The 21,906-nt window shown below is 42.0% G+C and overlaps 1 protein-coding gene across 3 annotated transcripts; it reads left to right on the top strand.

The window, feature by feature from the left end:
- The first annotated feature begins 1,577 nt into the window (after positions 1–1,577).
- On the top strand, positions 1,578–21,728 carry Pasilla (RNA-binding protein Nova-1-like protein passilla). 3 transcript variants are annotated; one of them, XM_077424467.1, is made up of 6 exons: positions 1,579–3,751; positions 7,557–7,703; positions 7,786–7,943; positions 8,288–8,639; positions 9,125–9,579; positions 9,650–9,792. In XM_077424467.1, the coding sequence occupies exons 1-6, from the start codon at positions 3,634–3,636 to the stop codon at positions 9,656–9,658; spliced, it is 1,239 nt and encodes a 412-aa protein (XP_077280593.1). In that variant the 5' UTR covers positions 1,579–3,633; the 3' UTR covers positions 9,659–9,792. The 3 variants fall into 3 exon arrangements, with proteins under 3 accessions (XP_077280591.1, XP_077280593.1, XP_077280592.1); XM_077424465.1 differs by having other exon boundaries at positions 1,578–3,751; positions 9,125–21,728; XM_077424466.1 differs by lacking the exon at positions 1,579–3,751 and adding an exon at positions 4,632–4,817 and having other exon boundaries at positions 9,125–21,728.
- The last annotated feature ends 178 nt before the right edge of the window (positions 21,729–21,906 follow it).

Raw genomic sequence — 21,906 nt, 5'->3', positions numbered from 1 at the left:
CAACATTCTTCGGCATCAATGCGTATGAGCGCTTTTTGCGTCAACACCTAACGCCCAGGTGCTATACACGTATCGTGACTAATCGTCGTGAGGAAAAATAACTAATAATGACCAGTAACCGATACCTAGCACCGCGACGTGCGTCGCAGTGTGCAAAATTGAAGGAGCACTTAAAACACGATTTTACATAAATTTTCCTGGCAACGAGCGATGCATGAATAGATTAAAATGCACCGGGCCTTTTATTAAAAAAAAAAACACGGTGCGGAGCGAATGAATTAGATATATAATGACTCATAAAAATCTTGAACGCGCAAGCAACACAATATTTACCAAAAATAAGTTATGTACTTTACAATATTGTCCGATTTATAATACTCGATTTGTAATTTCGACATCACAGATCTTATTGTCAAACCCAAGCTCCCATGAAGATTTTGTATTAGGTGCAACGATATTCTTGATACAGAAATGGAATATTATAATCTAAAAATGTTTAACAATAAGTGAAACACGACCGTTATGATATACAATCAATTAGAGCGACAAACCGCCATTTACGGTCCGGACCGGATTGTTAGTATAAGCCTAACAGTAATATTAAGTAAATTTTGTACACTTTTCTCAAATTCAATAAACTGCAGCTTCTAAATTCAATAGCGATCGTAATCTCGATAGATCAACGATTTTGATCTTGAGATCTTAACGACTCAGATGAAGCGTGAACTGCGAAAGTGACTGTCACTATTTTGCTAACGAGGTTGGCGCGAAAGGCTCGAGACAGTTACTTTTATAACTCGATTCTCTCGAGCGCACAAGATTGTAAAGATTGTTTATAACAAAGCGCGATCGAAAGTCGTCGTGCAATGAGAAAATTTATGCTTTAATAAGTGCTTTTATCGTTAAACCGACTTTAGTGGGAATGTTTGTCATTTTACCAAAAGCGCAGCTAGCTTATAATCAACTCAAATTTATTAAATTAAAATTATGTCGTTTTGACCATGAATTTCAGTCCTTTTCAAGTGTGTGTATAAGAGTCATGTAATCACAGTAATATAGTGGACTCACAAAAATCATAATCAATCTGACATTGTGGCCAAACTACGCCATAAGTTTAAAAGCTAAATGGTAAAAAGATGAGTCAGAGTGTAGGAATCAAAGTATAATGCACAAAACACGTGAGCCATTTAATTTTATACTTATTTTTATATTTATTATTATACCGGCAAAGCAAAGTCATCGTTTGTGTTTTATCTTGCAACTTTGACAGCTATTTATCGCCAAGTACCTTTGTTCTAATAATTCCGAACGTTCCAATTGTTACCCGCCGATCATATTGATGGCGCGTTAGTACGTCGCGTTAGTGATTGGCACTCGAGAATTTTTAAGTTTTATCCAATAAATTTAACGTCCGCTCACGCAAAATGTATCTCATCAGACGTTTAATTTCATGTTCAATAGATAAAATAACAAAAACGATGTCAAACGACATTACATATGGTTGCGCGACGCAGATCTTGAGAAGACGCATCTGGCGTGAACGCGCGACGAACATTTATGGCGTTTAATATCCACCGATCGACTTTCGAACGAAGACAACGAGCGGGCAATATACGCGAGATGCTCTTTGTGTGAAAGAACTTTGCTCCCGATACCGCGAACGTGCATAATCATCATCTCGCCGAGGTATATCTGCCGCGATACATTTATAGACCCCCAAGGATAAGGAATTCGTGAGAGCGCTATCGCGCGATCCGTCGCCGCTGGTCGCGTCGCGCATGAAACGCAACGAGCCGCCGCGCGCCGCGGCCACGCGCTATCGCGCTTTAAAAAAGGCGCAAAGGTCGCCGAAGATCGCTCGTCTCGCGCGCGCGGGAAGCACAGCGCAAAATTCGCGACGCACCGTGCCGCGCTCCCAATAATATCCAACGGAGAGAAGTGCGTCGCGGATGTGCGATCGGAGAGTACGCGCGAGATATCGCTTCAATCGCGGTCTATACGAAAATATACATTCAAAGTTTTCTTTTCGCTTCAAAATTGACGTACTGATCCGGAGTGCGAGCGAGTGCACGTATGTAACGTGCGCGCGCGCGCGCGCGCGCGAAGGTGAGCGAAAATCGCGAGGGCAATTCCGCCGGTTGTCCGATAATAATAAATTAAAAAGCGGCCGAACGCGGCAAACGTCACTCCACGCGGTGGCGGCGGCTGCGCCGTAATAAATTCGATCTGAAAAGCGCGCGCGTCGCAAACGGCGCGCAGCCTGCGCAGGACGACGCAACGCGCCAGAGAGCGGGTTATTACGTTCGTTATATCCCCCGCGACAGGGCTTACGTAACTGTGTAGCGGCGCGCACCATCCGCCGCGGTTCCGTGGGACTCCGAAAGGTCCCGGCGCGGCGTCCCGGAAGCATCCGTCCGATCAGTCGGTCGGTCGGTCGAACTTTTCCGCGGGGCGGCGAGAGGGGGTGGACGGCGGTGCCCGCGGCTGCATTCGGCTCGCTCCGCCACTGCTGCCGAACGGAGCCCGCGCTGAGGACGAAGGTGGGAGAGAGAGAGAGAGAGAGAGAGAGAGAGAGAGAGAGAGAGAGAGAGAGAGAGAGAGAGAGAGAGAGAGAGAGAGAGAGAGAGAGAGATGAATAGAGAAACTGCGCGTGCACGAGAGGAAGGGAGAAAGAGAGAAAGAGAAAGAGAGAGAGAGAGAGAGAGAGAGAGAGAGAGAGAGAGAGAGAGAGAGAGAGAGAGAGAGAGAGAGACGGAGGCGGAGTAGCGGTAGGCGGTAGGTCAACCGCGGGCTAGACGGAGACGCGGCGAAGAGACCTAGAGAGGAGGTGTACGTGTGCGAGGGCACACCGAGTTGCGCGAGGATCAACCAGCTGGTTGGCAAGGGAGCCGCGAGCAGTCGCCAGTGAGACGCGGCACCCCGCGAGCGCGTGTGTCATTCGTTCGCTCGCTCGCACGTTCGTTCGTTCGCTCGCTCATCCGTTCGTCCGTACGTGCGCGCTCGTGTACATCTCCGTGGCGCGGGAGCCTTCTTCCGACGCGTGTGCCCGCCGCCACTGTCACCTCCTTCTCCTTTTTCCTCCCTCTTTTCCTGGTTCGTTCGTTCGTTCGTTCGTTCGTGCGTGCGTGCGTGCGTGCGTGCGTTTGAGAACGTCGCGCCTGGCACCTCATTCTCGGACACGACACTTGCCCCCGCGAAGCGAGCATCGTCTGCTCTCCGCCTCCTCCAGCGCATCGCTCCACTACTTATCGCTCGTCCCGCTCGCGCGCGTCCGTCCGCACCGTTTTGCCTCTTTCTCTCTCTCTCTCTCTCTCTCTCTCTTCCCTTCCCCTCGCCGCGCGGGCTCTCCCCTCCTCCAATCAGGCGGCAAGAAGAGCGAGAGAGAGAGGGTGCGCGTCCCCCGCGGGCCCGCGAGGAGAGCGACATCCATCCGCCTTGACGTGTGTGCCGCGTGCCGCTGGTGTGCGCTGTGCGCCGTCTGTTCTCTCCCCGTAATCTCCGCGGCCGTGTGCGTCGTGCCCGCGCGCGCACACGCCTAGTGTGCGTGCGTGCGTGCGTGCGTGTGTGCGTGTGTGCGCGCGCGCGGTAGGTCGAGTGTGTGTGGGTTACGTGCGCGCAAACGAGCGAACCAAGATGGCCGCCGATTCAGGAATGGAGACGTGTCCCTCCCCGGAGATTGCGGACTCCAGAAAGCGGCCGCTCGACTGCGACGCGGAGAACGGCGCGACCAAGAGGTCGCACTACGGATCAGGTATTTCCGATCGGGCGTCATCGACGCCGCGCGTCAACATCGCCGCCGGCGATTTCGCTCGCTCGCTCGCTCGCTCGCGCTCGACGTGTCGTCGTCGTCGTCGTCATCGGAGCCTGGTGTCTCCTCTCACACATACTCGCGCACCGTTCGCGTAACCGACTATACACGTAACGTCTGAACGTCCGTCCCTTTTCTTCCCTCGGTCTCTCTGTCCCTCCCTCCCCCTCTCTCTTTATCTCTTTCTCTTTCTCTTTCTTGCCTTTCGCACGCGCCTTTGACAATCCCGTCTTTACCGCTCTGTTGACACGGCGGATCCGTTCCCTTTCGCGCGTTTCCCACTTCGCAGGGGCTCCCGTCGGCAGATCGGTTTCTCGTACATGTATCACGAACACGGTGCACAGCGCCTCGCCTCGCCCCGCCTCGCGCATCCTCGCTCGTGCCACGTCTCCTTCCGCCTGCCTCGTCGCCCCGTTTTTCTTTTTCCTCTCTCTCTCTCTCTCTTCCTCTTTATCCTCACTCTATCGGTGTATTCCATCTTCTCCGATCCGATCTACGGAGTCGCGCGCGTGGGACACGTCCAAGTTCGACGGCGAGCCGCCGGATCAGCGGGAAACACGGTGTTTTGAATTTTGACGTTCCATCCGCGCGACGTCCTCCACACTTCCTCCGTCCCTCTCTCTCTCTCTTTCTCTCTCTCGCTCTCCCTTGGCTACGTGTGGGCGGTCGTGCCTGTGGGACATCGTTAATGGAGAACCGCTTCCACGACGGTGGCTGCTCCTACGGTGACTCTGCAACTTTGTCGGGCAAGCATCGTGGAAATAGCGGCGCGCGTTCCCGCCGCGCCGCTACGTCCTCGTCATCATCGTCGTCGTCATCGTCGTCGTCGTCATCCGTCGTGCCGTGCATTGTACGCGCGCGCCTGTCACAGCGCTCCGCGCTCCGTAACGCGGTGCCACGATCGCGACCAACATCGTCGTCGTCGTCGTCGTCGTCGTCGTCGAGAAGCCGCCACCGCCGCTGCCATCCGCGCGCAGAACGACGGCGCCCACTAGGATGTGGCGCATCGGTGAGTGAGTTTGTCACGCACGCACGCATCGTCCACCTCGCGTCCCGCCGCGCGCCGCCACCGCCTCCTCTTCGAGGAGGTTGACGGGTCAAGGTCGCCGGGCCAGCCAGCCAGCTAGCGAACGAGCGAGCGAGCGAGCGAGCGAGGCCGAGCCGAGCCGAGCCGAGCTTTAGCGCGCAGGGCCCTCCATCTGTCAAACAGCTGTTTGCCTTCCGCACCGTTCGACTTCCTGCTGCGCGTCGTCCCTTTCGCTCCGATCGCCATCGATCTCGGTTACCGTTCGACCACCGCGTTCGTTGGTCGAAACAGAAAAAAAGAGAGCTTCCGAACGAAGTGAAGTTGGTTAACCGAGACGCTCTCCCCTGAAGTTTGGTTAGGCCACGTCGATAGGGCCTTTTGTCGTGACGTGACGCTTGAAATCCGTCCGACGTCGGAGCCGACCGTCGTTTTTTTGACCATGTGATTGTCTCTTTCTTTTCATTCTAAAGCGAAATTCACTCATTCGCTCTTTTTCTCTGTCTCTCTTTCTTCTTTCTTTTTTTTTCTCTGGTCGTGTGACGGGATTGCAGGTTTAAATGGTGCTCCTTCAGCGAAACTAGATTTCGAATTAACTGAGATCATCGCCATCGTGATCCAACTCGTTTTTCTCTCTATGACATAACCAGGCTTACCATCCGGAGAGATATATGCGATAAAAAAATTTTATAAAGAGCGAGTTTTTCCGAGCGAGGTTACTTAATCAAAATCACCGGTGCGATCGTACGATAAGCCTTATCCGTGTTCGATCTCCTTAATCGGTCCCCGATATGCGCGTAAACTTTTTTTTTGTAATTTTCGTCGATGCATTTTTTCGTAGTGTTACATAAACCGATTTGTCTGAGAACGTCTCGATCTTCGCGATGCTCAATGCAGAACGATAATCGTTAATTAAACAAGTTTGTTTCTGCGGAGCTGGACATTCTTTTTGTTTCTTGTTTGCGCATCGTCACCGGATTGGCCAAAGTCGTCGACGTCATCCAGCTTCGATTTTCCGAAGTTTCCTCAATCGTCTTCGATCGGTTCGCGTTCGCGAACGCGAGTCAAAAGATCGCGGGACTTACGCCGGATATATCGCGGTCGGGAAATTCCGATTTTCGGAATGGAGCGGAGAGATCTCGATCTCGGGTATACGATCTCACGTCTTCGGGCCAACGAGAGTCAGGTGTTTGCCCGACTCGCTAGGCAACATGACGACCCACCACTTTTCGTGTTGCAATAGCGCGCGGCTTTCAGGGATGGAGCGAAAAGAGAGAGATCAATTGCATGCGGGAATGAATATGATTTCGAGAAAATTATTATACATCTATTTTCATAAAATGTCGTATATACGTCGACAATGCTTTTGACTTTTGACAGACGGCCTTACTTTGCCCTGCGTCAATGATTCTTTCGAATTTAGTTTTTAATAAGTTTTCAAGGAAGAAATAGACGATTTTGAAAAATATATCATTTTATGAATTATCCTGTGTATATATGTATATATATACATTTTTTTATTATTATTATTTATATTATATATTATGTATATTTCAAATATACACATATACGGGATAAGCCAACGAAAAACTTTTACTTTATTTTTTTTTTAATTGATTGATTTGTGCAAAATTCAGGGAAATGTATAATTATGTATAAAATTAAACCGTGCTGCTCATTTCCTTAATTAGAATGGCTGCTCTTATAAAAATCTTAAATGGCAATAGGATCCAATTAAAGGACCTTTAAAACGTGTCACTTGATTTTTATTGCCGCACTTAAGATTTTTGAAGAGGTAACTACCCTTTCATCAAGGAGTTGAATTTATCAGAATTTTACCCCTTAAGAACAAGATTGACAAGTTTCGGTATACTTCGCACAAATCAGTTGATTACAAAACAATAAAGTAGAAATTTTTTTGTTCGACTCATGTATTACATATTTAAATAATCATTTCCTCTCTCTTGTGTTCTCGATTCTTATATCGATTGCGAGATACGTGCCTTTATTCATATTTCGCCGCATAATATGCAGGGTGTCCCAGAATTCGCACACAAAATATACAGTACGATTCTCTGTGCTAAAAGCAAATTTATTTTTCTGAAATTACCTTTGAATATTAGTTTTTAAATGAGAGCTATTTGAAACTAATGAACGAGTGCTTCAAGTTACGCATGATGCAATAGTGTCAGTGTTCTGAAAATAAAATAAAATAGGACAGATAATATATATGAATAATTTTGATCTATTTCAAAGATATTGTGCGACCCTGAAGAAAGCCAATTAAATGTTTTAAAGTGTATACTCGGAATATAAACAACATTTTAAAATTATTTTCGCGTTACCTAAACCATTTATTTTACTCTTACCCATTGCTTGATAATACCAGTTAGAAAATGTTCTCTTATTAAATTCTATTCGAAATAACGATTAGATATCGTGTGCATAGTTGTGCATAGTTTCGAGAAATTGTAAGATACACGCGCGCCTCTTTCAGAGCCTAGACTGCTCGTCCGTTAACTTCTAATTGTAGTAATTTAAGAACCATTGTTCACACACACACACACACAAACGTAATTTTACCATGGAAACAAGTTGTTCTTTGTGGCACAAAGAATCGAACTCCACGCGCGCGAATTCCGGTATACTCTGCATATAACGATATTCGTTGCATATATCTGTTATAAAACGCGATTAAGAAAACGGTTTGCTCTGATTTTACAGGGGGAGATGGAACGTATCACCTCAAAGTGTTGGTCCCCGGCGTGGCGGCCGGGGCCATTATCGGGAAAGGTGGAGATACAATTGCTCAACTTCAAAAGGATACAGGGGCAAGAGTGAAGATGTCTAAATCGCATGATTTTTATCCTGGTATGCGTCGCATTTCGCAACGTTTTGCGCGTTTTCGCGGCTGCGCTCATCCGTTGATTACCGTTTCGTTTGTCTGTTACAGGAACTACCGAGAGGGTATGCCTCATCACAGGCACCGTAGACGCTATTATGGAGGTCATGGAGTTTATCATGGACAAAATACGCGAGAAACCTGATCTTACTTCGAAGACTACGGTTGACTTCGACTCTGGTAAAGCCACTGCGGAGAGGGACAAGCAGGTATAAGATTGAAATATTTTTATCGTAAAATTCTTTTCATATATTCTATTAAGACATTTAACGGGATATTCTTTTTAAAAGAATACGAATTTTTTATTAGTGAGTGACAATACTAAAAATTGCTCCTGATATAAAAATAGTATAATAATTACAGACTTTGGAATAGATTAATTTTATCCAGGGATTATATATTTAGAATTTTTTAAATTCTAATAATGCGAATTTGCTATTACGTTATCAGTATATTATTTCTTTGTGAAAAGACAGTAATAGACTAATAATTACTCAGAAAAGTATGAAATACAAATTTTACACGCGCGAATGACACGAGTCTGCTATTTCAGGTCAAAATTTTAGTGCCTAATAGCACTGCGGGGATGATAATAGGAAAAGCTGGGAATTACATTAAACAAATTAAAGAAGAATCTGGCTCATACGTTCAGATCAGTCAGAAGGCTAAGGACTTGTCCCTTCAGGAGCGATGTATAACGGTGATTGGTGAGAAAGAAAATAATCATAGGGCGTTACACATGATCTTAGCGAAAGTGGCGGATGATCCGCAAAGCGGAACCTGTCTTAATGTCAGTTACGCGGATGTAAGTGGTCCCGTTGCCAACTACAATCCTACAGGCAGCCCGTACGCTCAAGCTCCCACAAGCACTCCCACGTATACATCTACAGCTGGTCTAAATACAGGTTAGTTAACGAGTCTTTTAATAATGCAGATAAGGCATTCCCCATGCGACGAATACATTCGTGTTGTTAGCGTAGCATTATCGATTATAAGATTATCGTCTAATATTATAATATTCATAGATGTAAGCTTGTAAGTGCGCGCTTCTCCTTAATTTTTTTCAATTAAATTGAATGAAATGTAACGGAACAAAAAATTAAATTACTTTTTTTCTAACTTCAAATTTCGTTCCTAAAGAGATTAAATAATCGCCAAAATGAGATAAAATTGCGAAACTTGCAAATGTTTTCTAATTAAATAAATGAATCACACTATTTTTCATACTTACAAAGCGATATAAGAACTCGTGTATTGATATGTGTGATCATGGAAAAGAAAGCTGGTCTTTCCAAGCTTTAATTATCCATCAAGCTTGAACGTACAACAAACATATTTGTCTACGCCGTTCGTGATTAATAAATACGGTGGTTGCCTATTTCTTTTATAGTGAGTCTCTTGAACGGTGCTGGTTTGAGTCTTAATCTGAATCTGGGCGCGGCTATCACTACCGGCACGGCACCGGTAACGACACAGCTGCTGGAACACATAAAACTGAATCTACGTACGACAGGTTTTTCCGAGCCCGCCGCCACGGAGATACTCGCCGCGATCGCGACCCTCGCTAAATACAATATCCTCGGAATGGGGATCGGGATGCCGTCGAGTATGAGCTACTTGGGCAATCCGATGGACAGTACGACAACCGCGAACGGCTCGAACAACAACGGCGGTGTGTTCGGACCGATCGGGACCGTGCCTACACTCGGGTCTACCTCGCCGACGCCGCGTAACACCCTCGATCGGTACGAGCCGTTCGATCCGTTCCGACAGAACAACACCGCCGCCAGCGCGATACACCTGAACAACAATTCGTTCGGCCTGGGCACTAACCAGTTATCACTTGTAAGTAAGAGTCCTACACAGGTAGACGCCAACAACAAGGAGACCAAGAAAGTAGACATAGAAATTGCAGAGGTTATAGTGGGAGCTATTCTGGGACCCGGTGGTCGTGCCCTCATTGAGATTCAGCACCTAAGTGGCGCCAACATACAAATCTCTAAGAAGGGCATGTTCGCCCCTGGTACCAGGAACCGCATAGTGACTATCACGGGTTATCCCAATGCGATCAACACTGCTCAGTACTTGATCGAGCAGAGGATCAGTGAAGAGGAGGCGAAGCGAGCGCGTCAGAATGCCATCGCCAGTATGATCCATTGATTTCAAGTACAGCACTCCTCTTGTTCATCCCCATTATTGAGCTCCGTTGTTCACCTCTTCACACCCTGAGAAGGGAGAGCACGCCCGAACACGGCGGTTCTCTTCTCTCCTCTTATACTTTTGACATACATACATATATATACATATACATACATACATACACATATATATATGTGTGTGTGTGTGTATGTATATGTATATATATAATATATATATATTTCGTCCATCGCCAATTTACCGCCCGTTGTCATCTATCGCGCTGCGTTGTCACTATAGCGCTTGCATTGTCACATCATTTACGTTCATACATCCATCATGGCTCGTCATCATTTATCTATCTTTTAAGATTATTATGATATATATACATATATGAATATTATGTATGTTGTACGATATATAACTACTACGAACTACTACGATTGTTCTGTGATACACCACATTACGGGGCTTTATCACACACGACACGCGCGTACCGCATCAGAGTTGCCACGAATAACTAGTTGTTATTGTCTTATAGGGTATTACCGTAATGAGGTAATCCACTATATAATTGTTATCGGATTCGAAATATACGATTACGGCATCTCTCTTAGCCACACAAATGTTCACGCCACACCGACCACTACACTACATCCGGGAATACGGCTTCTTTTCAACGGGCAGACTTTTGTCTGGATAATTGCATCCTCAAGTTTTTATTACGGGACACGTTCACCGTAATCGAGAGATCACCTCATATAGAACTCAACGTTAAAATGGCACTTAAAAAATATGCGTCAATCTGAGTCGATTGGTCAACTGAAATGTTGAGACAAGGGTTCCATGATCAACATTCTGCATTGTCTTTCGAGATAGGAAATACTTAGACTAATGGAATTTTTCTCGCTTTTGCAAAATACATTATTTACTTCGTTCACACCAAGTATAGAGTAATACCTTGGCAAAACCAAAGAGTTTATATATACAGGATGTTTCACAAAGGAAAGGTTACAAGCTTTTAAGACTTGAAATTTCTGAGTCTTAGAAATTTTTTAAATCTTTCTCGAAACATCCCGTATAACGCAGAAATACCTTGGCTGGAAGTTTAATATATACATCCAAAGTGAGAGCTATTCTATATATATAAACATATATTTATATATTTACAATGTGCCGCTGGCTGGCCCAGCTAAATAAAAGAAAATAACGGATAACTCCTTATTGCCAAGTTATATTCTTAATTCCAAAGCGTTTAAGTCTTCATCTCAGAACAAACCTCATTTAAGTTTCGTAGCGCTTAGAAGAGATTAATATATATACAGAGCTATATATAGATTTTAACGTCAAATGTTGTTACTTTTTAACGTATATTTCTAAGGAATGGAAATCTATTAGCGCTAGCATTTGTTCACTAGGATAAGCAATAATTTTTGCGCATCACATTAGATGACATTCTCAGATAATAATTCTGTATAATTGTTCCATTATTTATGTAGAACTTTTAGTCTAATTATTTCCTCTTCTATTTAAGGCGATCGTCAGTTGACTGCGATTAAAATCTATATATATGTATATATACACATATATATTTTACTTTAGTTTCATTTAATCGGACTTGACATTGGAATTTATTATTACGTGCCTTTTAGGAGAAAGTAGTGTGTATGGGCGTTTGCTTTCTTGAAATGACGTGAACGTTCGTTTGTTTAAAATCTCTTTCGAAAGCCTTTTAATTTGTACATGAGCGTTTCTTCGATTATTTCCCCTCGTTACGCGCGAGACTTTTTACCGATGCAATTTCGTATATTTTAAATGATTTACCCGAAATATCGATTATTTGATCGTAGACACGTTGGCGAGAATCTTCTGTTGACCGTTTTAATTATCTTGAAAAATCTCTTATTAGTCACATCACGTATTTTTGGGTTCTGTATGGTAAAGGAAGCGTTTGTATGGAACGCTGGAAAATCTCTGTTTATGCGAAATGCGAGCCAAACGGGAAATTTTAATGAATCGTGAAGTTTTCTTATATAGAAACGAGCCGATAGGTCATTGAATGTGTTAGGATCGGTTAAAAAATTTTCAGATAAATCTATTGCGTCTTCGTCGTTTGATCGAAGGAAGAGATATCCGCTACGAGAGGTTTTTATAATCATTCTTTCTGTGGGAGTAGGTTACAAAAATATAGGAAGGGGTGATACGAGCTAGGTAGTAATCAATAATGGGTTTAGTTAAAAATGATTATTGAAATGTTAGCTATATAGAGCGTTAAATGAAATATATAACTGTTCATGAGTATATATATATATATACATACAAGTACATATATATATATATGCATATATATACACATTTAATTCATAACTGGAGGCGTTGGCCCACCGTTCTTTAAACAATGACTTGTATATTTATAAATATTGCATATAACGGGGATAATTATGATAATATATGTGATGCAGAGAGATATTGTATATTATATATATATATATATATATATATATATATATATATATACATATATACAACTCATATATATGTATATTATATAGAAGGAAAATATATTATAGATTATTACAAACAGAAGAAACGTTAAATTACGTGTATATGTATGTATATATAAATATTAACATAAATATAATATATATACAAAAATTTATATATAAATATAGGTATATATATATACATATATATATGAGTGTATGTGTATATATATAAACGTGGAATGATATTATAAAAAATTGTTGACTAAATATTTGCGTCCGCAAAGAGGAGAAACAGATTTATGTTTATCCATAAATTCTATGTGAACTATTATCAATTAAACTTCACTGTGTTGCCCAAATACATTGAAAAAAGTCACCTAAATATGAAATAATTAACTAGGTTGCTGTAGATAGATCGATTCTAAAATTTTAAGAGAGTATAAATGTAAATTATAGCGTTAATTTAATTTATGAATTAGTGTGTTCTAATGGCCTTCGTGCTATTAACGCTAACGGCAGCATAATATATTTCATTACATATTGATTAATCATATAATAATACAACCATCGTCATGCATTCTCTGGTCATCATATTAGATTGGCTACCACTGATTCTCATCGCGTTAAAAAAATCTTCTATTATAGTTGGCTACGAATATTATCTAGCTGACTGCTGGTAGGGCGAACGATGCTGCTATATGTACATATACATAAATTTGTCGCGCGATACTAGAGTCGAACGCGTGAAAAAGAAAAGTGAGACGTTTGTCATTCGAATTTGCCATTGGTCGTTCATCTCTCGCGGATGTTTATGTAGGACACAGTTTTTACATTGCCACTGCTACAAATATGTACGTTATCTATTAGATTTAATATTATTTATTCGTCCTTCATATTCACGATCGTACGTTATTTATCGTCCTAATATTTATTCGCAGACAGATGCGTCGAATTTGTGAAGCTATCGTCTGAGAATCGGTACCTTTGTTTTATATATTCTCTCGTTGTTAAAGTTGTGAGAAATAGCTGTGTAGTCTCATCCGATTGTAACGCCAGTTGTAAATGAGATTGGACGACGAACCTTTTGACTTTTATCCGAGATTCGCTCGTTGACTGTATTCTCCTGGTCACTGAGGAAATGGTTGCTCGCACGAGCGATCACTTCTTTCAGATGATCTCGAGTCTTCGACCGTCTCCAATCTCGTTTACCGTCCGTTGCCGTATATTCGCAATAGTCATGCAGTAATCCTAGCGCCACTCGAACGATACAACTTACATAAACTTGCAAGAAACAATCGCCGTTAGGCGATATCCTCTTGTATCTTTGTTAGCGCGGAGTGTGAAGCACACTAATTTTGTGATATGCATCGCCTGTTGGTACAAATGACACAAGTTATGACGTACATGTTTGTAGAAACGCAATACCCCGAGAGCGAGAAAAAGTTAGGCGGAGAACGAGGAAGAGGTCTCTCTCTGGCGAACAACTTGTAGGTAGCACCCACGTTAAGCTATAGGATAGGGTTACGGGTTTTCTCTGATATTGAAACATTCCGTAGTAGAACAGATTACGTGTTATAAGACTAGCTGTGATGGAAAGCTGAAAAGAGAGTGTATATTATACCAGCTGCCAGTACATGAAAGATGAAACGAGCTACGTTTGATAAAATGTAAAATTGTAGGATTTATTTGCGCAGGTAAAGATAAGTGCTTGCGACGACACGAAAAAAGTTCGGCCGAGGCGAGGAGAGATCGAGGAAGGAAACAGCAGTGCGCACGATTAAATTTAACATGCCCGGTTAAGCATGTTACAGAGAAATCTTGCGCGCGCAATGTGATGCGTCCGCATTGTTTTTCACGATGGGGGATGATGACAGTATATCAGGACGGAGCCGATTCCCTTTTTACGTAAAACGCGTACAATTCGTGGATAACACGAATCTTCTTGCGAATATATTCCGGGTAAGAATCAAATACACAGGTGGAAGGAGCACAGATCAGTATAGAGGCCATAAGCGCGCGATCAGCCAGTCTAACATAAGTATTCTTCTTAGTGTAACGTTGGTTTAAAGTGTACCGCCTGTTACATTTTAGTAACCACATCGATACTATTGTGCGTAAAAGTTTGCAGAGTTACGTCGAGGTCGTTGTTTCGATAACGACTCAAGTGTTTCCTCGCGATGTGCAATCTTACAAGATTAAAAATCTGGTATAGAAATCTGGCGAGAAACATCTCAGGAGTCCAACTGATTGGATTTGGTATTCTCAAAACGCAGATAAACAAAGCGCTTGGTACAGATATATTTTCGAAGATCCAAGAGATTAACAGCGAGGGAAAAATTTCAATATGCATTTCGAGGCACGGACCTGTTTTTATACCCACTTTTGAGGATTGTCACGCTCCGTGATATCCCGCAGACGAACGAAACACAAGTTACAGTACCGTTATCGAAGTGACACTTTTGACGGAATTTTCCAATATTGCTTAACGGCGTAAGTCTATATGTGTTAGTGCATTAGCATGTATATATATGTGTATTTACGACATGTTACGCAGTACCGAAATGTTTAACGATAAACGTCAATAAGCGCACGGTTCCGCGTGTAAACTCAAGCTGCGTTAAAATCGGTCCCCGCGCGCGGCCAATATCGGAGCAAAGATAATTTTGTCACGAATATTAGGTCGACAATCGACATCCCGCAATATATTGTACGTATAATAATAGTAGGGCGTTATGTATATGTATTGGTGACAAAATTATGGCATCACGTGCAACGATATTGATTCGCGACAGAGATCGTTTAGTGGTTTAGTCCTTTCCGAACCAACGATTCCAAGAGAAATTGCTTTCGACGGAGCACTTCCCTTTAAATTTCTCATTCAACGATCACGCGATCATGGTAATCATCGAAAGAAGACGTGAAAAATATTTTTCGCTTATTTTTGCTACATTTCAGAGGAAAATCGACGTTCACTCGGTCACGACGAATTCGATTCCAATCGGGATCATGGGAACGGAAAGGACGAAATTTTTGCCTGCGCGTCAGTGAGGAATTTTCCGAAACGATCGACGCGGCGTCGCAGCGGCTGCATCTGCACAAGATGGCAAAAGCAGTATTGGTCGGCCAGTCAATGTTACCTACGAGTTGTTTAAGCGAGAGAACGATGTTACAGTAGACCGGCAGTCGTCGTCCGCCCTTTAGGAGAATCTTTTATTTTTTCATACAGCGCTTTGTTTTTCTACAGATTTAAAAGATATATATTTCTCCGTTCGCAAACCTTTTAAGCGCAAGGACCGCAGCGCGACGGGTAACGTACACGTCGCGTCGCCAGTCGATAGTTGTAACCGCAGAACACAGTTCAAGCATAGATTGTTTCTGTAGCTAGTTTCTTAAATCTCTTATGAAATTACAGGTTTGAGCAGGTTAAAACGATAAATGATCGACTCTATCCGAGACAAAAAAAAAGAAAGAGAGGAAAGGAAGATAATTACGTATCTGTATACAGACGTGTACGCTCGCACACGTGCATATGAGAATACACGGAACGAATTAAGGAAGGACAAGTTAAATTTTAACTCATAAAAAAATATATATATGTATAAGTATATAAAGAAAACGTGGAGATGTAGCGTAGTAATCAGGGAACTGTAGGAATTGCATTGACTCGCCTCAATTCTAATTATGACTATTGTTACAGTAACTATTAACTGAATTTGACACTCGTCGACGCGCGGAGAGTGACTCGCGTGTCACGTTACTTGGCTGTGTGTGTTAGGCTACATCGTAAAAATCATGTTCCATCGTACTTTTCATCGCTCCACTTCGCATTAAGCTCCATTAAACCGGATGCGAGACGAGAGAGAGAGAGAGAGAGAGCTAGAAAAACGCGAGAGGAAAGAAACGAAAGGAGAATGTGAAAAGACGCAGGACGACGGCATTCGGAATCGCGTTTTATGCCAATGATAGAAAAAGAAAGATAGGATCTTTTGCGTGTCACCCGCACTTCACCCTTTTTAGTGCCATATCGAATTCTTCCCGATCCCCTCCCCGTCCAACTCCTTTCCTTGCCACCCATCGATCACCACACTTGTTAACGTTTAACAGTAGAACGTGTTGTTAAAGATGTGTATATCCTGCGCGACGCGCGCAGGCCGTACTGAAAAAAGATCCGACTATATATCATTTGTTTCACACTAATATACTAAATAACGTTATGGAGCATATTACGAGACACTTTATTATACACTTACTCTTAGTTTGCAGTACATGGAAAATAGTGATTCTTACATAGCAGCCAAGAATATTGTAGGAAAGAAAAAAAAGAGATAAGAGAAAGAATAATATAGAAAAGGTAACGACCCATGCTCCATTAAAATATACACTGATCACTGAAAATTTAAAGGGAGTTGTTATTTAATGGATACTTTGATTCCAATGTTGTTATATGTCACACGTTTTCCTGATTTTATTTTACACAGTGCCCTGTTTCAGCATTGTCCTACGTTTGATTGGCGGTAATAATTGAAGTTAGAGATGCAACAGTGTCTAAATTGATTGATATACGTGCACAGCAATTTGGCAAATTAGATTGAAATTAATCATCCCGAGTACCACTGAAAAAGAAGAGAGAAAGATCGATCGTGGAAGTTTTACCCCAAGGCAGATTCAACAATATCGCCGAATAAAGGCGCGATGGTTTTAAAAGTCATGGGCGCAAAAAAAAAAGTTATATTAAAGACGTCCGTATCGATGGATCGAGGGCCTATATATTGATTGACCAATAACGGATTAAAGAAAAAGGAAACAGGCACGTAAGACAAGTAAGCTGTTCGAGATATATCACGGTTAATTATTGCTTCAGAAAGAATGTTGCATTTGTCTTTGTAAAGAGTTTCCTCTAATTGTTTACTGCCACTTTTTTGCAATCTTTCGCTATAATCAAATGTTTAAATAATAGGGCGAATATTTGCCGATAGCCAAGAAAATCAATGTAAAACGTTATATGTATATACATATATATATGACGCTAAGACATGTACGCTAAGATATCGCTATAGAGAACGTCAAAAAAAAGAAAGAAAAGAGTTTATTTATTGCATCCTATCGCATTGATTGACAATAGCAGAGGCGAAGTTATTTATATAGTACGAAAGTATAAAGATAATATTATCGAAGATCACACAGGTACTCGGAAATCATTCGATTAAATGCGACTCGAGATAATTCTCATATCACGATATCTTCGTTTTCCTAATTGTCAGCGACATTCTCATGAAGTCCCAGACAGCACCATGTCCAAAATCGGGACATAAGACGTCTTAAAGGCATCTTTAAGACACCTTTAAGACGTCTTAATGACGTATTTAAGACATTGAGCTAAGCGCGCTACCTCAGATAGTACCGATAGTACACATCCAAAATCGGGACGCAAGATGTCTTAAAGACATTTTTAAGACATCTCGTGATATGATGTCTAAAAAGCGTCTTAATGACGTCTTAAAGACGTCTTATGTTTCGATTTTGGACATGCGTGCTGGGGTAACGCTCTAAGCCCATCTTTGATTGATAAATAAAAAAAGAGAATAAAGTAAAATAATATATACATATATATATATATATATATATATATATATATATATATATATAAGAAAATTATGTATCGAAAACGTAAACGCGTTCGTTACGAAATAGTTAAGAGGGTTGTACAAAAATTGTATGTAATGTTATTTTGTCGGAAGTGAGAATATTAATAGAGTTAGGCTGTTAATATGGTATATTATTTTTGGGTAAGCGTAATATAAAAAAATGAGAAAGAAAACCAAGAAAAGAAAGGATTAAGTGACACTCTCGGACGTGAGACCGTTGTTGTTGAGGTAGAGATAGCAAATAGCAGCTCGGGGATTAAAAATGGAGAATTAAAGAAAAACAGTTAAATAACGTTAAGTAGCGAGGGAGAAAGAGAGAGCGAGAGAGAGAGAGAGGAAGAGAGGAAGAGGAGACTATTGAGTACCTTGTCGAGTATAAGTAGTCGTATATTGCTATAAATCGCAAGTGCACGTGGGTGCGCGTGTGCTCTCATCCCACATGTTCGTGATTCGTTCACACAATATACACACACACACAGACATACGCATACACATTGTATAATGTCAAAAGTGCATGCTTACACGCGAATAGAAGATTTTGCAGACCGATAGAAAGAGAGGGATAGAACGCGCGTTTGCGTTTTACTTTCGCGATGATATAAGTCTTTTCATGCGTCGCGTACTCGGTGAATTACTAGAGAAAGAGAGAAAAATAGCGTTATCTTCCATGATATAATATACATATATATTATATATACATAAATATATATATAATCGAGATATATGAGGGCGATATAGGGGAAGAAAGAGAGCAGCTGGCTGCGAAGGTACCATAGAGAGATTTATTTCGTCTCGCACCGATGGTGAAATCACGATCAAGTATTGTACCTTACATTCCTTCGGCTATAAAGTAATTTAAGGACATACACAGCAAACGTACATACACACACACACACACACACACACACACACACACACATGCATACACACATGGCAGCGCGTTTTTCTCATCATGCGTTTTATCGAGTTTCATTTACACCGCACGCGATTATAGACGGAAAAAATCCATTGTCACTCATTACACACATTTTAACCCGCAGTTGTGTATTGTACACACGACAGACGGTTCGGCTTGTATTTCCTCCCTTTTTTTCTTGTCGACACGACACGAGAACGACGGTGCATTACGAGCAATGGGCAAAATTGCGTATTTTTTAATATTCCGAGATACGTTTCTCGCCCCTCTGCGCGAAAGAGAGAGGGTGGAGAAAAAAACACAGAAGGGAAGGGAGAAAAAGGGTATTGCGATTCAGATAAGAAAGAGCTAAGATTATCGATATTTACGATAAGTTTTAAGTAGTAAAAAATAATCGTAACTCTACGGAAGGTACGGATATACTTTAGACGAGTAAGCCAGGGACTCGGAAAGGCGAGGCGAAAGATTGTAATTCGGCTGGTCGATATACGATGAGGTGAGGCGAGAGAGCATCCGTGGTATGGTTGATCTTCGTTTTATTCGCGACTACAGTGATCTCGCAAGTCAAGTGAAATCACACAGTCGTTTCATCTTTGCGCGATCTTTCTCGGTCCATTGTTATACGATCTAATAAAAGATACCCCGACAGTTCTCAGACGTGAATCACACACGTTTTGATACCCTATAAGAGCATCTTGAGAGAAGAGGGATACACACACGCTCTCTCGTCGAGCGAGAGAGAAATGTAACACCGAAAGTCACGAGAGCTGGCGCATTCTCCTCTCTATTTATGACGGAATAAGCCACCGTCAGAGCTTGTCGGTGCTGTGTCAATTGTTATTTATTAGCAGGATCGACAGCCCCACGTGACTCTTGGCACGATTTTATCGTCGCGCGACCCCTCTTTGCCGGATTACGCTCCACGTGAGAACTGTCATTCGGACCCCCACAAAATTGAGGAAGGGGAACCACCACCTTCCCCAGTCGCGGATAACGTTGAATGATCGACGATACCACGGACGACTATGCGGAGAAGCGTTATATATATATATATATATATATATATATATATATATATATATATATATATATGGCAAAGAATCGTGTGTGAGGGATTTTGTACAATAGGCAAAAGAAAGCAAAAAAGAAAAAACGAGAGGGCACGATCTTGTCAGTGAGCGGACAAGAGTCAGGGTACCCATATTCGTACGGCTCGTAAAGGCTTCGATAAAGAGAATCCTCTATTTGTTGATCAAAAAGAAAGAAAGACAAAAATAAGGAGCGACGATACGCGTTTTACTTTTGCACTTTCGCTCGTCGATGAATGTTTTTTTTATCAATTATCTGCTGTCCTTGACGTGACCGCTTTGGGCACCACTTTATTGTTATCGATGAAGTATAATTTAGTTCACAGGCATTTTCTTTTTTCCGAAGGGCTAATCTTAATATTATTACTTTACACTCTAACTACATTTATTTGCATCCATAAATTGTTATTCTCTTTCATCATCAATTTATTCCATTCAATGTTGAATAATTATATATATATATATATATATATATATATATATATATATATATATATATATAAAGAGAGAGAGAGAGAGAGAGAGAGAGAGAGAGAGAGAGAGTAAAGGAGAGAGAGGGAGAGAGAGAAAAAAAGCAAACAGACAAACATGATATATTAACTATTTTCACTCATTGAGAAAGCATCGTTACCTGTATGACAAGTGACCATAATAAGAGCATAATAAACAATCGCTCATTAAATGCATTCTGTTGTTCTTCATTTCATGACCTGGCCACCATCCATACATCCATCCATTGGTCCATTCAGTGTCGCAGTATGATCACGTCATACGCGTTCATCGTTTCTCATTCACCAAGATCTCTCTGGTCTCCCTTTCCACATACATAATCGGCCCTAGAAAACGAAAACGAAGCGCAATTTGTAATTTTGTGGAAATTCGGAGGATCCCGTAGTTCGAGGTCCCGTGTTTGAAATCGCCGTCAAATTCGCGAAACGAACGAGACATGACTCCTCCGAATTTCGACAAAAAGAAAAAAAATAGAAGAGAGAGAGTGAGAGAATTTCGTTATTTCGATCTCTATATGGACGTTCCACTTTTCTAGAGAGAAACACATCAGGAATTATCGATAATTAATATTTCTAAGGGAGCGCGTCGTTGTTATGTCTAATCCAATTATTATTGATATTATCAGATTTTATCTAGAAATTTTTCTAAATAAAAATCCCCCCCCCCCCGTTGGTGGGTGACGATCGGCCCTTGCGAAAGGCCTCATTCCGTCACCCGAATGCGACGAGACGGGCGTTAAGGCAGGCGCACACACATATCAGACATCATATTACACGTATACACGCGCATACACGTGATTTTTTATATTTAATATTCGAGTGAACATTTGTATTCTTGTATATAACACATACACACACAATGTGCGTACCTCGTGAAGGAGAGCGCGCCGACAATTAGCTGATACACGCGTATATCTTTATTTTTTCCTTTTTTTTCCCTTCCTCTTTACATTCCGGTAGGCGTATCAATCTCGAGCGTATGAGAGATGCTATTCTAACTAGTCAGTAAAGAAAGAAAAAAAAAAAGAAACGAAGGATTGTATTTCTTTTTACACGACGAATTATCTGTAAATAAGGCAGAGAGGAGCCGGCGATCGAGCTATTATCGGTCCGTTTCGAACGATCTTATTATCGAGCTTTTGATAAAGAGAGAAACGACATGTAATGTAAAAACTGAAGAAGTAACAAATAAAAAGCTATTTTTGTACGGATAATTAACTCAGCCCTAGACAGTTTATTTCGAGCTCTTTGCACGTGTGTGCTGCCTAACGATTCGCGTCGAGATCGCGAGTCGTGGAAGTTACATCTCTGACCTTCACGATCCGAGCTTTATCGGATTCTTTTAAAAAGAGAACTTCGGAGAACGGCGAGGAGATGAAGCGTTCGATGCAG

Source organism: Temnothorax americanus, unplaced genomic scaffold (genome assembly GCF_048541705.1).
Source record: "Temnothorax americanus isolate GAGA-0224 unplaced genomic scaffold, ASM4854170v1 Scaffold84, whole genome shotgun sequence".
Classification (NCBI taxonomy): Eukaryota; Metazoa; Arthropoda; class Insecta; order Hymenoptera; family Formicidae; genus Temnothorax; species Temnothorax americanus.
This window is presented reverse-complemented; position numbering and strand designations above follow the sequence as displayed.

Excerpts from the sequence above, each read along its gene's own strand:
- Pasilla (XM_077424465.1), top strand. The coding sequence starts at position 3,634 with ATGGCCGCCGATTCAGGAATGGAGACGTGTCCCTCCCCGGAGATTGCG. Across the intron at positions 3,752-7,556 it reads GAGGTCGCACTACGGATCAG|GGGGAGATGGAACGTATCAC; the intron begins GTATTTCCGATC and ends CTGATTTTACAG. Across the intron at positions 8,640-9,124 it reads TACAGCTGGTCTAAATACAG|TGAGTCTCTTGAACGGTGCT; the intron begins GTTAGTTAACGA and ends TTTCTTTTATAG.